Raw genomic sequence first — 17,567 nt, forward strand, 5'->3', positions numbered from 1 at the left:
TAAGTGTTAAAGGTTTAATTTTGGTTGGAATTATTAGCACTTTTGTGAACAATCTTCAAATAATTAAATTATACTACATAACAAACAACGGATTCAACATAACATTTTGATAACTAATATAACAAAATCAGAAATCTGAATTAAAAACTTTTCTAAATATTGCGTTCATTTTAATTTCACTGAGTTCAATCACACAATCTACGTCACACAGTATTTTGATAAAAGCATGTTCATTGATTCAACTAATTGAATGCCCTGTTATGAAAGTTTTGTTCTCACTACCGCCCTCATGTCCTTATGTCGGTAAAAGGAATTTTATTGATTATTTTAAGTAAATAGGAATATCTCTCAGGAAATCACGTGTCATACGGTTAAATTGGCGAAACCTTGTTCCTTATTTTCTTTTTACCGGTATTAACCGCAAATCCGTACTGACAACCTGATTAAGACCTTTATGACATATTTTACTCAGTATGAGCCCACTTTTGCCGACACTACCAGTTTGAAGTTATCATTTTACTTCATATAAAAATAACTGGTAGAATTCTATTTACAGACGAAAGTGCGCAGACAGTGGTGAAGAACTTTTGAATATTCAGTGAACGAACACTAAACTGCTTGATGTCAAAACAAATTTTAACAGATCAAGAATGAGTTGAGCAGAAAAAAAACGAAAGGAACTATACAGAATCGATTGATTAAATCAGTTCATCTGATTGGCTAAATCAGTTCAGCTGATTGATTAAATCAGTTCATCTAATATTTGATTTCATGACAAAACAACATTTTATAACAACTAAGCCATATAGTCTGGTGGTCTAATGTTCTTTCCAGCTTGACTACGAGTAATGCGATCCCACACAAACGGCATTTGATGCCTAGCTTCTTGTTTATTTTGAACCAGATTATCAGTTTGATCCAATGGATCCATATTCACTCCTTCTTTGGGTAAGGAATCCCCGTTAAGAGAAGAACTATCACATAGTTTTTCTCGTTCTGATAAATTAGTAGTACTTGAACACGACACAGTGTTATCAATAACACCCGAATCACATTTATTACTATCTACAGTGTCCGCCGCACTCTCACCTTTAAAAGATTTGGCAGGAATCGGACCCAAATCTAACGACTCCTTCCTTTTCCTATGTCCGAAAAACTTTTTATGCTTGTAAAAACTATCTTCGTTTGTGTCATTTCCACCAGAAGAAACGTCATCTTGAGAATTATCATTTGAAATTGTCGAAGGACATAATTCTTCAGATTTCACGTTATTACAGACTACGGGCTCCGTGACGCAGCCAGTCGATGATTGCGGAACGGATGATCGCGCACTGTCTGCAAGGGTATCTGAACTACTATCCGGGCACGAAAGAGTCGTCATTTGATCAGCCTCCTGAATATCGACGTGACTGGAAACTGTCGTATCGCCTTGCGATTCATACGTTTTCTCACCTACACCTAGCTTATCATGGTCAGGTTGTCCAGACTGTCCATGTACCGACTGAATATGGAGAAGCAGTTCTTTGTAGTCAATAAAATTATGATGACAATATTTACAAGAATTCACGTTCACAACTGATTCTTTACCATGTACAGTTTTAAGATGATCTTCTAAATACAGTTTATTGGCGTACGGTATCTTACAATATTTGCACACATATGTTTCAGATTCATGCTGCAACATATGGTCTTCCAAAAGTTGTGGCTCGTGAAATGAACAACTACACATTTGACAATGAAAGGGTCCAATAGTTCGAGTTTGATTATGCTGCCTACAGTGTCTCTTGTACGAACCAAAATCATTGAGCTGAAAGGTTTGCTTACATTGTTCACATTGCAAGCATTTAGTGTCATCTGTTTCTTCCTTGCAGGGCAATACTTGCCGACTTTCGGCTGAACGACTTCCCATTGGTCTAATCGATTCCGTCATCGATACAGGTTTGAGCAATTTGGAATCGCTAGCAGCTCTCTCGCGTACTTTAGGAATGTCAATACCATCGTAAATAGTACCATCTGGAACTGGTTGAAATCCCCTTGGTGACTGCATAGCGTCATTGGGAATATTCGGCATTCCTGGAATGTGCTGCATGGCATTTTTGGTTGCAGAAATTGTATGAACAATTGTATGCTCTGCACGCGGTTCAAAACCATGTTGGTTCCTAAAGTGTTTCCGGAATCCATATGGACTTCCGTATGTTTGACGGCACAGTCGACATATAAGATACAATATATCACTAGGGGGATGTGTTCCTATGATATTCTGTACGGGTTCGTGTCTAGAAATAGATCCCCGTTTATCCTTATCCAAATCTAATGATGAACTGCTACACTGACTAGAAGGTCTGGAAATGTTAGCTTCAACAACCGTTCCTCTGTCGACATCCAGAGCCTTGTCTACAGGTGATGGTATATGATTAGGTACCTGTGGCGATTGAGACGTCGATCCATGTGAATAGCTAGTTGATAGAGTTGGTGATGGGAGAGGGTGTAGTTGAGGTCGCATCCCCCCTGGAGAACCTAGCTGATCTGGCATCATACCGGGAGTCATTGCAGCCGATGTCTCTTGGATGCGATTTGGTTCAACTCTGTGTTGATATTGAGATATATTGGTATGGGGAGGTAAATAATGTTCATGGCTACTCACACTTTCGACTTCAACAAACGGCTTGTGTTCTGAATGATGGGTGACGTGGCGAATAGATCTTTGGTCTACGAATCTATGATCAGGTAAGTTTGTTTTAGAGAAACTGGGGGCACTAGGATGAGCATCACGTTCTTTATAAACGGGAATATTACGTTTTACAGTGTCGTGATATTGCTGGTTCTGAGCAGATGGTTTCTTTTTAGAGAGATCTAAAGGTTGGTCTACCTGATTAATTGCCACTGGATTGGTTCCGTAATTAAGACCGTATGAGGGGGCACTTATTTGCACTTCATTGGGTAACATTGCATTCTTTGAATGACTACTAATAGGAGGTTTCGACCTATGAAAACTGGGTTCTGTTACTGGTCGAAACCCTTCAACGTGTTTTCTTTCTCTATACATCATATCTATTCCATTGTCATTTCTGTTTTTCTTTTGATGTAACAATTCTTCATTGTACATCAATTGCGCCTTTTCTCTTTCGGCTAGGGTGTCTTTGACTCGTGTGAAAGCGGATGGGTGGTTACCATATCGCTGTGGTGAGTGCGGAGAGAGGTTCCGCATATCTCTATTATGAGGCGATAACCTTGACTGATACTGCGGAGAGCTACTTGGAGAAATCCGTGATGGCATCAATAAATTTGACGGATGCTGTTTGGGTGAACGCTTTAGATCTTCCATATGGGCTCTGTGTGATGAACATGCCATACATGGACAGGCTTTATTATAGGGGTGAGGAATGTGCGTATCATTGATTTGGTCAACACAAAGTAAAGGTGGTGGTAGACGCTGTTGCATCAAAGCTCCAGGTGGATAACACCTAAGAAGATGGTGAGCGGCCAAAGAGTTTGGGTCCACGCTTGACGTCATTGGCATCGAATATGAGTATCGAGAAAGCATCATCATATTTTCACGGGCTGCAGCTTGTCGCTGTGCTTCATTAATTACTCTGGGATCAACATAATGATCAGATATATCAGGTTGGATATAGGAATTGGCTTTATGGTGTGTATTGGTGTCCTTAAGACGAACTTGGCTGTATCCTATTTGTCTCTCAGAAATGTCACTCGCGTGCGAAGATGGTGTACTTCGGCTCGGGTAGATGTCTTCACGAGAACGATTTGAAGGTGTATGTTTTGTCACCTTGTAGTGTTCTGCATCATTATACTGCTTAACGTGACGCTTGGAAAAATTATGAGAATACGGTTCTACCCTGGAAGAGTTCACCGTTTTCACTATACTTCTTTCATACGACTGTTGAGAGGAAACAGGAGTTGATGGGGGAACTTTTTCTTGTGGGTGTGCTGGATGTGCTATGCTGCTTGTGGTAGATGGAGTACCAGGAGTTAAAAGTTTACTGATCATTTCAGTTTGACTGAAGATCCTATCAACTATATCTTGTACACTAATAGTTCCATCAGGGTTTGTGATAAGAGTTTGTCGCGGATTTAGTAAGGAACCAACAGTTTTACTTTGACCATCATTATTTGGTTTGCTTGAACTCGAGGAAGCTGGTCTGGAGACACTACCACTTTGAACACAGCCAACCTTAACAGAAGCTTGGGAAGAATCATTTTTTTCAATTTCAGTTTCATTTTCATTGTCACTCATTTGAGCAAAGTTTCGTTCTAAAGCCTTTTCTATGTGGGCCATGAGACATATATCCCCTGGATTTGAGGCGCCATCATTTTCGTTATTATTTTGACTTTTTTCTACACACCTAGTAACTTTCTCACTGACAGCCTTCGCAGATTCAGCAGCTATCTCGTACGTGGTACTAACCTTTGATTTATTGTCACCAGTACCATTTACTTTTGAGTTTTCATTGGTAGAGTCAAGTGGTCTTAAGAGTGAAGGGTCACCCAATGAATTATCCAAGACTTTATCAACTAATGTTTGAAGAGGTACACTAGATATCCCACTAGCTTTTAAACCGGATGTAACTGATGAATTAATAACTGATGAATTGATAGCCGATGATACAGTAGCAGTAGTAGTAGTTGAGGTACCACCATCAGAACTTGTACTGGATAAAACACTAGATTGAACACTGTTATTGGCCATTACCTCCTGTGATGTGTCCTTTTCTTTTACTTTGCTAATGTCTTCATCATTTTCACAGTTCACTATCATATCACGTATATGCATTTCTAGAAGCGAGCTAAATGACTGTGCAGAGCTAAATGATTTATCAGAAGACAATTTTGATGTCTTTTCACTTTCGACAACCTTTTCGCCACTCGAGGTTTCATCCCCTGTAGAATTTGGTTCATCAGATTTGTCTTTGTCCTCCATTTCATTTTTCATGATGTAGTTACTACTAATTCCTTCTGACGATTGAGGATTACTCAAACATGATTCTATTAGTTTATTAATGGCGACTCTTAATGATAATTCCGTTCCTTTATCACTGGCCAATGACTGGTGTTGTCCCATGACTTGACTGATCTGAAAGATACAAACATTACCCATATTATAACGTGATAAGTAACTACAGAAAAATCTTTAAATAGAAGAGTTAATAATTAATGTGAGCTTAAGATTTACGGTTATAAAGCTCATCACTGATTCGGTGGGAATTTATGTCAACAAATTAAGAGGGAATAATTGAGTGATTCCGACAAGGACTATATTACCAAAGTTGTATACAGTTTGTTGTATACAGCTTGCTTGAATGGGCCTTAAGATTCAAAGACAGTAGTCATGATTAATCTATGTTCTTTTCTGTTGCAATGAATTATCTTTATAATCTTTGTGTACAATGTAAGTTTTTTGGTCTACGTGATCACGACTCGTTAGTTTTATCAAAACCCTAGTACTTTTTACTAACTGATAAGCACCTAAACACCTTAAAGTTTGTCAGAGCGTAACATTTGCGTCAGTACAGGGAGGGGGCGGGGGCATTTGCATTTACGCCCAATTGTATCTCCACATCATTTCTAACAAAATTGAAAATTTTGACACAAAGCATCAGCATTCAACAAATCAATTCAATTTTTCAAAAGTACTCTCGATAGAGAACTCTCTCTGATGTTCCCGGAGGCTTGTGCCTATCCACACCACATGACTAACGCGTCTTTTAATCTCAACCCCCACAGTTGCCCCCCATTTATGGCGGGGGAAAGCGGCAAACACCTACTGCTATGCAGAAATGTCTAATTCAACACACAAATTAACATAATGCAATACCAAATACTTAAAACGTGAAATGCTAAAGACAAAATACAAGAAACCTCTAATACAAAATACCTCATACGTCTAAAACAAAAGACAAAATACAACAAACATCTAATACAAAATACATATAACCTCTTATGCATAATTGATTATACAATCTGAAACATCTACCATAAGCATTAGATGACATATCTCGTTAACATTACTTACATTTCTCCCCTGAATTATCTTTATTTAGGTCAATGTCAAGGTCGAAGTATTTTCTAATCGACACAAAAATTTCTCCCAAACTAAAGGGGTAACTCTTGTTGGGTTATAGTCAAAATGTCAAAAGTTTACATTTTCTATCTTTTCTTTCAATCTTTTTAAATCTTCCAGTTTCAATATCTAAATTATGTGCTAATAATCTTATCTTACCAATATTGAAATTTGAGATAAGATGTTGATACAGCAGTCCTTTTGGAGAAATACAAATATTTTAAAACAAGATTGTTTAAAAACATCAAGTAAAGCTATTTTGACTTTTGGGACATTTTGACTTGTTATGTCGATTAGAAAATTAGACATTGACCTAAATTAAGATAATTCAGACGAAAAATGCAAGTAATGTTAACGAGATATGTCATCTAATGCTTATGGTAGATGTTACAGATTGTATAATCAAATGTGCATAACAGGTTATATGTATTTTGTATTAGAGGTTTCTTGTATTTTGTCTTTTGCATTAGACGTATGAGGTATTTTGTATTAGAGGTTTCTTGTATTTTGTCTTTTGCATTAGACGTATGAGGTATTTTGCATTAGAGGTTTCTTGTATTTTGTCTTAGCATTAGACGTATGAGGTATTTTGTATTAGAGGTTTCTTGTATTTTGTCTTTTGCATTAGACGTATGAGGTATTTTGTATTAGAGGTTTCTTGTATTTTGTCTTTTGCATTAGACGTATGAGGTATTTTGTATTAGAGGTTTCTTGTATTTTGTCTTTAGTATTAGACGTATGAGGTATTTTGTATTAGAGGTTTCTTGTATTTTGTCTTTTGTATTAGACGTATGAGGTATTTTGTATTAGAGGTTTCTTGTATTTTGTCTTTAGTATTAGACGTATGAGGTATTTTGTATTAGAGGTTTCTTGTATTTTGTCTTTTGTATTAGACGTATGAGGTATTTTGTATTAGAGGTTTCTTGTATTTTGTCTTTAGCATTAGACGTTTCAGGTATTTGGTATTGCATTATGTTACATTTGTGTTTGAATTAGACATTTCTACATAGCAGTAGGTTTTTTGCCGCTTTCCCCAGCCATACCCATTAAGCCAGTCTGCTCCTTATTTGTACCTCATGTCTCGGAGTGCTGGGATCGCCACTGTCTGTATAAATATCAGCAGCATTGATTGGTCAGGTTGTGATCGGAATGCCTATTTGGCTTGGATTGGATTCTGGTCTTATTTTTTGGAATTAAAAGATCTGTAGACGTGGTAGAGCCAAAGATACGAGAACCTCTTTGCAGTCCTGTTAAAGATTGAATAATAAGCCAAAAATGCAATTAAAATTGTACGTTCTGTAAAAAGGGATGCCAAGTAAACCCAGTCGAAGTGTGGCATTAGGCTTACAACACCAGTAAAAAATTACTTATCAAAGTTCACTTCAAATTCTATAAAGTGTTTTTCTTTCAACTTATTTGACAATAATAGATATTTACTATGTACAGAAATTGAAACATGTTCTACTTGATAAAATATTCTGAATAAAAATTAGTTTTAGATCTATATTTGTCATCAACTATGTTTAACTTTAAATTTTTAACATCCATTTTTAACTTTATATTTAAAACACGTCAACAATGCAGTCATGCACGAAGGGCATGTATAGTACGACTGGATTCTGTACATATTCACAGTGAAAACGTCCAAACAATGCGACCTAGACTAAATATAAACCTTTTGAACCGCTACACAATATGTCTATTCATTTCATTGTTAAAATCGTCCATTTTACTGGAGTTATTCAATATTGCACAGATAAATAAAGTGTTATTATTAAACATTTTGATATTAACTTGAAACTTTACAAACTTGGCATACAATATTATATAGTGCAAAATTTGCTAACTCTATATAGATTATGTCGAACCAGCTACCCTGGTTTCTAATTTCTCACATTTGGTGAAATTTTAAAAGAGGGTTCTTTAGTACCATCTGTGGTAGTAGCCTGGGGCCTCAGGGAAGTGTACGACATTATGGAAGACATTACCACTATTCATCCTTATCCAATCATTTCGGCGCTACGTACGAAAATTATGATCTATAGGTTATTATATCTTACAACAATTCATATTTTCATTATCTCATTCATATCCTCACCTATTTCTATCAAATATTATCAATTTTAAATGAAAATCATAAGCTAGAAACAACATCAATAGAAAAAGGGTACACAATAGAAAGAAGATTTTTCGTAGATCAAACTACATGATCACATCACAAAGAGGGTCTGTTTTCAAAACATAACCCCAAGATAATAGTAAACGTTAAAACAATGAACTGATTGGTTGATGTTATCGCAGGGAAGACATTAACCAATCATATTTGCTAATATAAAATGGTAAAATTACGAACTTTCTGCAAAGAAGTCTCAGATCTACATTCACGTCCATTTGTTCACACGGTGCCCTGTAATATACCTTACAAATGAACCGCATTCATGATGGGCGCTCGACTGAAGAGTTCTGGACGTCCGGGATTCATTGAATCAACCGGATACCATAAAACAGACAGAATAGGTAAAAACAGAATTCAAAATGTTGGAGGAAAGTATAGGGGGGTTAGAGGGGGGGGGGGGGGGGGGTTGGATTTAAATCTGACACACCAGGCTCGGTATCGTTCTATTAAAGTCAGAATTGGAACAAGTAGAACATTTTCAAAACCAACCAATCGAGCCAGCGCTATCTGTATAACAAGTTCTGAAATAGATGTTAATTGAAACCGACAGATGGTTATAGGTTCAAGGATAAGTGTTAATCACAAAAAATAAATCGACACAGCTTGACTTTGTGGAACAGTCTTGTACTTTTTTTTACATATCATATATATATTAAATATGTGTGTTATAATCTAGTATCTATATCAGGTATTAAACGACGTTACATATAATATTGAATGGCTCGAAAACAGATTTGGCTTTGTTGTTATATAAAGGACATTTGATGCTTTTATTTGTACCATCCCGACGTCCATGGTTCTTGTAATTCCAAAATACTTCCAAGGTTACTACTGAAAATATAATTTATAACTTGGGTTGTTTTAGAAATCAGTTAAGAAAAATAGTCATTTAATAAGCGCCCAGTCTAAAACAATGTTAAGCGTACAGCGCGTCACGGTCATAGATTTTGTGTGTGCTACAGTTCTTCAGTGTGGCGCCAGACTTCTGAGGTGGCAGACTGACTCAATAGGTGGACAACTGTGGAGGCTGAATTCAAAATGTGGCATATCCGTGCAGGCGTCATATCACAAGCCTCTTATGGAGAGTCTGAGAGAATTTTCAAAAAATGGAATTGATTGGGTGCACTCTGACTCATATTATGGGGCGAAAAACGTGTACAAATCATATTTTCAAATTTACAACCCCAGTATCCCCATTGTAGTTCTATTTTCAAAGTAAATACACAGAAGCACAGAATACTTCCTCTGAGTCAATCTGTATCTTTTGGTAAAACACAAAACCAAAGTTATAGGACACCCTAAAGCAGACATCTGCAACAATGAACTATCACAGAGCAGACCAACAAAGAGGATGGAGCACGTCATATGAACTGTTTCTAACTAACAAATTCAAATTGAAACCTAGAAACTTTCTCAATAAAAAGAATATTCAACTGTTTAAATTTTGAGGTATCATCTTGTAAGTAGGTTAAGGGCTGGCCTAAAATGATAAATTTGATAACGACTTCAGATAACTTGAACATTAAAGAATCAGTTTACGTGAATATATTTCATATCTTATGATGTGGCATCTCATATAATTTAACTTACAATTTATTCCAATTTCTCAACACAATATAACCTTGCATCTAATCCTAATCAATTGTAAATTCTGATTCCTTTAAAATTGCAGTAAAAGATCCATTATGGCATTAACAAGTAAGTCTTCCTCATTTCGGCAGGTCTTTGTAGTAATATATTCCTTGAACTTAAAAATAAAAAAAAACTTAACTTCTTTTTGGTATCGAAAGTATGTCTCATAGGTGCAAATACAACAAGTTATTTATGGATACAGTTTCACGCAAGAAAAATAATCAATTACGACTTCCTCCTACCGTCCTAGCATGTGTAAAAAGTACTATATTCCTTGAAAATAAAAATGTAAAAATTGAACCTATTTATTTGTCGAAAGTATGTCTCACAGCTGCAAAATCATAATCAAGACTACAATTTCACGCTCAAATTCCATTTTATCGTAAACAAGAAGGATTTCCTACTTCCGTCAGGTGCTTAAAGTACGTTGAACTTGGCAATTAAAATTATAAAAACTCTTAAGGTGTCGAAGGTATGGTATGTCTACCCCGAGTATACCTATACCTACCGAGTGTTTACGAGCGTTTCAAGAACAAGGGCAATAACTCATAGTAAATATTTTTCGATTCGTCTGATTTTCAATAGGGTTAATACTTGGGTGATAACAAACAACCATGCCAAGTTTCGTCGAAATCAGTCAAGAATTGTGCCTTGTAGACTGTTTACGAGCAATTGTGGACGGACCGACGGATATGGGTGACGGCAATATACGCCCCCCCCTCCCCCATTTCATGTGGGCGTATAATAAAAATAATTATTGATTTGCATTAAACGGTCAAAACTTTTACCACTCAGAAAAAACAATCATCACAGATATTACCATTGTTTCCAAGAGTCCAATATGAGTTATGTGACAGATATGATAATTACATTGCAAGCAATCTACCTGTCCTCTTGTTGTAAAATGCCAAACTAACAATTTGATAAAAAGCATAAATAAATAAATAAAAAGTAAATAACATTGACACTAATAAACAACGAGCGGTTGCCTAGCACGATACGCCCACTTTCCTGATACATTATCAAGGGCGGTCACCTATCTGTGTCAAATTATACCAAAAATCTTACATGTGCAAGATATTGTTGATTTAAACAAACACACATTATCTAATAAAATTCGGACATAAACTGTCACGTCTATCGCATTTACAAGCCTACAAATTTTGATGCGTTTTTACTAAGTCAAGGGCAATAACTCAAATTCCATTGATCAAATTCAATCTTGACTAAGATCTCATCATTGATTATACCAAATTTCATTTAAATCAGATGAAAATTGTAGTCTCTTTTAATGAGTTTTTCCTCAGTCAAGGGCAATAACTCAAAAATTGTTGATTGAAAAATCGTCAAATTCAATCTTGTTTAAGATCTCATCATTATGATTGATCACACCGAGTTTCATTTAGATCGGATGAAAGTTGTAGTCTCTATTGTTCACAACCAAATTTTGACGCGTTTTTCATAAGTCAAGGGCAATAACTCAAAAACCGCTCATCGAAAGATTTAAACTTGTCCAAGACCTCAATAATATAAATGATCATAACAAATTTCATTCAAATCAGATAAAAACTGTTGTCTCTATTGCTTTCACAATCCAATTGTGGACGGACGGACAGGGTCGACGACAATATACGACCACATTATAATGTCGGCATATAAAAACCAAATTTTCGGGTTGATAAATTGAAATGTCAATAATAATTATTGCAAAAAAAATAAGGACAAAAAAGAAAGGAAATTTGATGTTTTTTTTTAACAAAATGAAACTTTATTTTTCTGACACCTTAAATGACAAAAACCAAATTCAATTCATTAGTTCCGAAGACTTGACAACTAATGCTAATAATTGCCAACTACAGTAAGTTAAATAATGACTAAATTTGAAAACTTTATCGATTTCCATTACTTATTCGCGCGAAAGAGATAGATAATTTAGGTTACATTTCATATAATAATGGTAGCAAAACTTGCCAGTGGGGTGTGTTTTGAAATAATTGACCCATTTGATCGACTAACTCAGTGGTTTTCAACCCTTTTCTTCATTTTCTTATCCCTTTCAGGATCCTTGATCGATTGATCTATCCCCCTGTCAATCATTACTACTTCGTGACAATCTCTCAGTTTTCCCCGCAACCTATTTCATGTGGGAGCATATAGCCTGACTGAATAGGAGTTAAATCATAATTGTCAAAATATTTTAGTCTAGACTACAGAGCACCTTAACCACCACCCCTCCCCCCTCCCCAAATGATAAAATAGCACCTATAGAGATAATTCCCCCAGATTAAAAACCTCTGGGCTAACAATTTTTTAACAGTTGTGACATTTCAGACAGATCTCCTTCAAATGATTCATGAAAATACTTTTGTTCAAATTCATTGTAATTCCCGTTTAGAATGTAAAGGCGAGGCAGCTGCAATAAACAGTGGAAATAAAATAATTCATGAAACAAGGATGACGCGCCAGGTTGTAGGATAAAGACCGAGGACGAATTTATAGGATAATGACCGAGGACGAGTTTACAGGATAATGACCGAAGACGAGTTTATAGGATAATGACCGAAGACGAGTTTATAGGATAATGACCCAGGACGAGTTTATAGGATAATGACCGAGGACGAGTTTATAGGATAAAGACCGAGGACGAATTTATAGGATAATGACCGAGGACGAGTTTACAGGATAATGACCGAAGACGAGTTTAAAGGATGATGACCGAGGAAGAGTTTATAGGATAATGAACGAGGACGAATTTACAGAATAATGAACGAGGACGAGTTTAATGGATAATGACCGAGGACGAGTTTATAGGATAATTACCGAGGACGAATTTACGGGATAATGACAGAGGACGAGTTTATAGGATAATGACCGAGGACGAGTTTATAGGATAATGACCGAGGACGAATTTACGGGATAATGACCGAGGATGAGGTTATAGGATAATAATCGAGGACGAGTTTATAGGATAATGACCCATGTGATGTGTTTAAACGTTCCAGAAATTATCAGAAATATTTTCTACATTCAAAAATTCTATATGTAGAATTGTTCAATACAAATACTCCGAAAACAAAATTGCACTCTAAGATTATAATTTGTAATAAAATCACCTTTCAAAAAATAATTACTGTATGTTGTATCTTAACGATGACCAGTGAAAAGTTTTATAGGAAACATAAGGGTATATATAGTTGCAAGATCAAAAGAATTCATTTACGAATTTTCCCACTATGGAATATATTAGTTATTGATCTTGCTATATACAATGATCGCTTTAGTAAAGATAATATTTCCAGATCAGCTGGATGGGATTTCCTTCCTAAAGCACGTGTCGACAGTGTGGCATGATAATATCCTACAGGGATGAAATTACATCAAGGCATTTGAGGCACATCACACGCTTCATGTTCATGCAAATTTTGACAAAAAGGATTTTGTTTGTCTATGTGGTTACCAGTTTTAGTCTACCAAAAGCTATGAAAAACTGACTGACTTGTATGTGTCTATAGACCTTGTTCTCATTTGCAAGCAATTAGCGGAATATACTAAGCTGTTAAACTGACAAGTTTTATTAAATGATAAGAATAAACGTCATCGTGTGCAATTAAAATGAAGTGAGCAGCGTTTTAACCTAGAATAAAGTGTAAAAAAAAACAATTAATAAGCACGGGTAGTAAAGCATATTATGTCAATTAACAAATATTTTTAGTTAGTAAGATAATCAATTCGAAATGATCGTGTAATGCTACCAACCAGAATTGTGCTTGATACCATGACAATTTCTGATCGTATCTATCACATAATATCATACTTAGTCACACATGTATGTATAGGTCTATTTACTTCAACCCTATTAAACAGACTTCGGTCGTCTTTTTTGAAGCCACTCCTTTACTCCAAGGTTAAAAGTCATTTGGTTTGCAACAAGATAAACTTCCAGTTGATCAATATGTTGACAAAACCAACAGACAAAATAAATAACAAAGGTCACGTAGGCCATTGCCCCAAGTCCGAACTAACAATATATCTTATATGGGAAATTTGAAATGTTATACCAGTTGTTTCTATTATTAGAACATGAAAAAAATCAATACCATCCTTGACATTTAAAAACACCGGCATACATCAACCAGATCAATTGACAATTAAGAACACCATGTTACACAAGGAAACGCCATCATTGGATATAAAGAAACACCACCATTGGATATAAAGAGACTCCACCATTGGATATAAAGAGACACCATCATTGGATATAAACAAAATAAAAAATAAAATCCACCTTTTATAATCAAAGACATCATCATTGTACATAAATAAATCAAAACGCCATCAATGGACAGAAAACTTATTTGTCAAATAGAAATATCATTATTTGTCATAAAGAAATACCAGTATTTGTCATAAAGAAATACCATCATTGGGCATAAAGAAATTTCATCATTAAGCATACAGAAACGTCATCATTGGATATAAAGAAATGTCATCATTGGATATAAATAAATGTCATCATTTGATATAAAGAAATGTCATCATTGGATATAAAGAAATGTCATCATTGGATATAAAATAAACGTCATCATTGGACATAAAGAAATGTCATCATTGGATATAAATAAATGTCATCATTGGATATAAAGAAATGTCATCATTGGATATAAAGAAATGTCATCATTGGATATAAAGAAATGTCATCATTGGATATAAAGAAATGTCATCATTGGATATAAAGAAATGTCATCATTGGATATAAAGAAATGTCATCATTGGATATAAAGAAATGTCATCATTGGATATAAAATAAACGTCATCATTGGACATAAAGAAATGTCATCATTGGATATAAATAAATGTCATCATTGGATATAAAGAAATGTCATCATTGGATATAAAGAAATGTCATCATTGGATATAAAATAAACGTCATCATTGGACATAAAGAAATGTCATCATTGGATATAAATAAATGTCATCATTGGATATAAAGAAATGTCATCATTGGATATAAAGAAATGTCATCATTGGATATAATAAATGGCATCATTTGATATAAAGAAATACCATTAATTGTCACATAGAAAAACAGTATTTGTCATATAGAAATACCAGTACTTGTCATATATAAAAATACCAGTAATTGTCATACTAATATTTGACATAAAGAAACATCATCATTGGATATAAAGAAATGTCATCATTTGATATAATGAAATATCAGTATTTGACACAAAATAACAGTATTTATCATAAAGAAAAAACGGTATTTGATATAAAGAAATACTAGTATTTAACACAAAATAACAGTATTTATCGTAAAGAAAAACGATATTTGATATAAGAAATATTAATATTTAACACAAAATAACAGTATTTATCGTATAGAAAAAAACAGTATTTGACATCAACTTCCTAAAGAAATATCATTTGACATAAAGAAATTCCATCATTGGCTATAGGGAAATGGCCTAACTTGACACAAAAAAATACCATCAATGGAGATAAAAAAAAAAAAATGCTATCATTTGACATAATGAAACACCATCATTGGATAAAATATTATATACGAAATGTCATCATTTGACACAAAAAAATAGTAATCATTCCGAAATATAAAATAACAATGGACGTTAACATTACATTGCATACGGAAAAACCATGTATCATATGACACACATTCGTTTCTTTTTCTAAATGCACACGATAACAGATGCTATTGTGAAAGTGTGCCAAAATGAAAAAAAGTAATAGCTATAGAGACTTTTAATATTAACAACTTCTTAAGGAGATCAGTCAAAACGATGGAAAGGAAGTGGTAATTAACGATTTCCAAAAGAGGTGCAGCCAGGGGTGAATAAGTTCATCGCCATGATGTAATACAGTTTTTTTTAAACATAAGTGTACCAAATAACCATGGTACATGTGAAGTATTAAAGCAGGATATCAAGTTGACAAACACAGTCGTTACAGAGGCGGTATCAGGTGTTTTGGGGGTTGTGTCCCTCTGTCTTGCGACCGATACACGCGCTATTGTACTCTTTCGAGTACAGAAAACTATCGATGACTCTTTTGAACTTGTAAAACGGAATTTCGACATAACAGCTTTAGTCACAACATATATAATTCATGTATCATATTTGGACTACTAGGTGACCTATATTTACTTTAATGGACAATATGACCTTTAGACTCCATTACAAAATATGAGTCTGACGATTAAGTACAAAAAACACCCACAGTGAGGCAGAGGTGGCCAAAAATGACGTTAAACGGGAAATAGTTGGACCGTAGTTGTAGTATGATGGTGCTGTGAACATAGTCTCATAAGCACTGGCCTGGGTTACAGAGTAAGCCTGTCAAGTATATTAAACAAGTCCAGTTAACCAAATACAGAATCAAAATCCATCGACATAATACATAATCATATATAGATTGTATAACATCCGGTTAAAACGACACAAAGGTATTTCAAATGTTTGCCGTAGATTTTTCTGCAGTCGGCTAGCTTGATAACCAACAAACTGTCTGAAAAGGAAAAATTGGCCAGTCAGCGACCTAAACTGTCGATGGATGTACAAAGATGACTAAACATCTCAAGCGACATTATTGAAATATAAGGCAAATATATTTAGGTAGAATCAAACCGTCGGTTTGTTCTGCAGCAGAAAGAAAGATCACGACAGTATTGACCTTAGACTGAATGGTGTGAAGATTAAGCATGAGAATTCAGTAAGGTTCCGGGGAGTACACTTTGACAGGTGTCTGACTTGGAGTACGCACATTGACTATATCTGTAACCGGTCTACAAAAATCTTAAATGTTATGCGTTATGTTTCAGGTACCACATGGGGAGCAAACAGAGAAACTCTAATGATGATGTACAGGTCACTGGTTCGTTCAGTTATTGATTATGGTTGTATTGCCTATGGTAAAGAATGAGGCGCTACTTCAGGAGGTGGTTGAGAAACCCCTCTCTCTTCGGAGGGAGGAGCTATCTCTCAAATTCTGGGGGAAACTTCAGTATTTGTCCGAAAACTGTCCGACGTATTCCAGCATCAGAAGATTTACTCGTGTCGGAAATAACCAGAAGAATCGGAGTATTTCATACCGGCAAGCGGTCATTGATCTATTGAGAGAGCATCAGCTCGATCAAGTAACGATCCTTGAACACCGCCTATCGGCTACTCCGTTTTGGAAGGTTACCAACCCGACAGTCAACACCCAGCTGATCCAGAGTACCAACAAGCACGAGAACCCAGTGGGAGCAAGAGCTCACGCTCTTGATCTCATTGATTCCGTGTACGCCGACCATTTGAAGATCTACACCGATGGTTTCAAGAGTAGTACCGCAACAGGTTACGGTTTGTGCATCCCAGCAAAAGGCATCCGCATCAGTAAAAGGATCCCCCCGCACTGTTCAGTGTTCACAGCAGAACTTTTTGCCATCAGGGACGCGGTAGCATGGCTGTCCGTCAATCACACGGAGCATGCCGCGATTCTATCCGACTCGCTAAGCAGCCTCCAATCTATTTTTCTCACCTCTTCTAATTGCAGATCAGAAGTTATTTCCGAAATAAGAAGAATGATCCACAACTACCAAACCAACAACAACCAGAAGATTGAATTAGTATGGGTTCCATCGCACGTCTCCATTCCTGGCAATGATCAAGCAGACCGTTG

General features: G+C 35.6%; 1 protein-coding gene across 1 annotated transcript; it reads right to left on the bottom strand.

Moving 5' to 3' along the window:
• Positions 1–796: 796 nt before the first annotated feature.
• On the bottom strand, positions 797–5,116 carry LOTGIDRAFT_156702 (hypothetical protein; the record flags this gene model as incomplete). The annotated part of the gene is made up of 1 exon (XM_009047978.1): positions 797–5,116. The coding sequence occupies one exon, from the start codon at positions 5,114–5,116 to the stop codon at positions 797–799; it is 4,320 nt and encodes a 1,439-aa protein (XP_009046226.1).
• Positions 5,117–17,567: the final 12,451 nt, after the last annotated feature.

The sequence above is a fragment of the Lottia gigantea genome, assembly GCF_000327385.1.
Source record: "Lottia gigantea unplaced genomic scaffold LOTGIsca_12, whole genome shotgun sequence".
NCBI lineage: Eukaryota > Metazoa > Mollusca > Gastropoda > Lottiidae > Lottia > Lottia gigantea.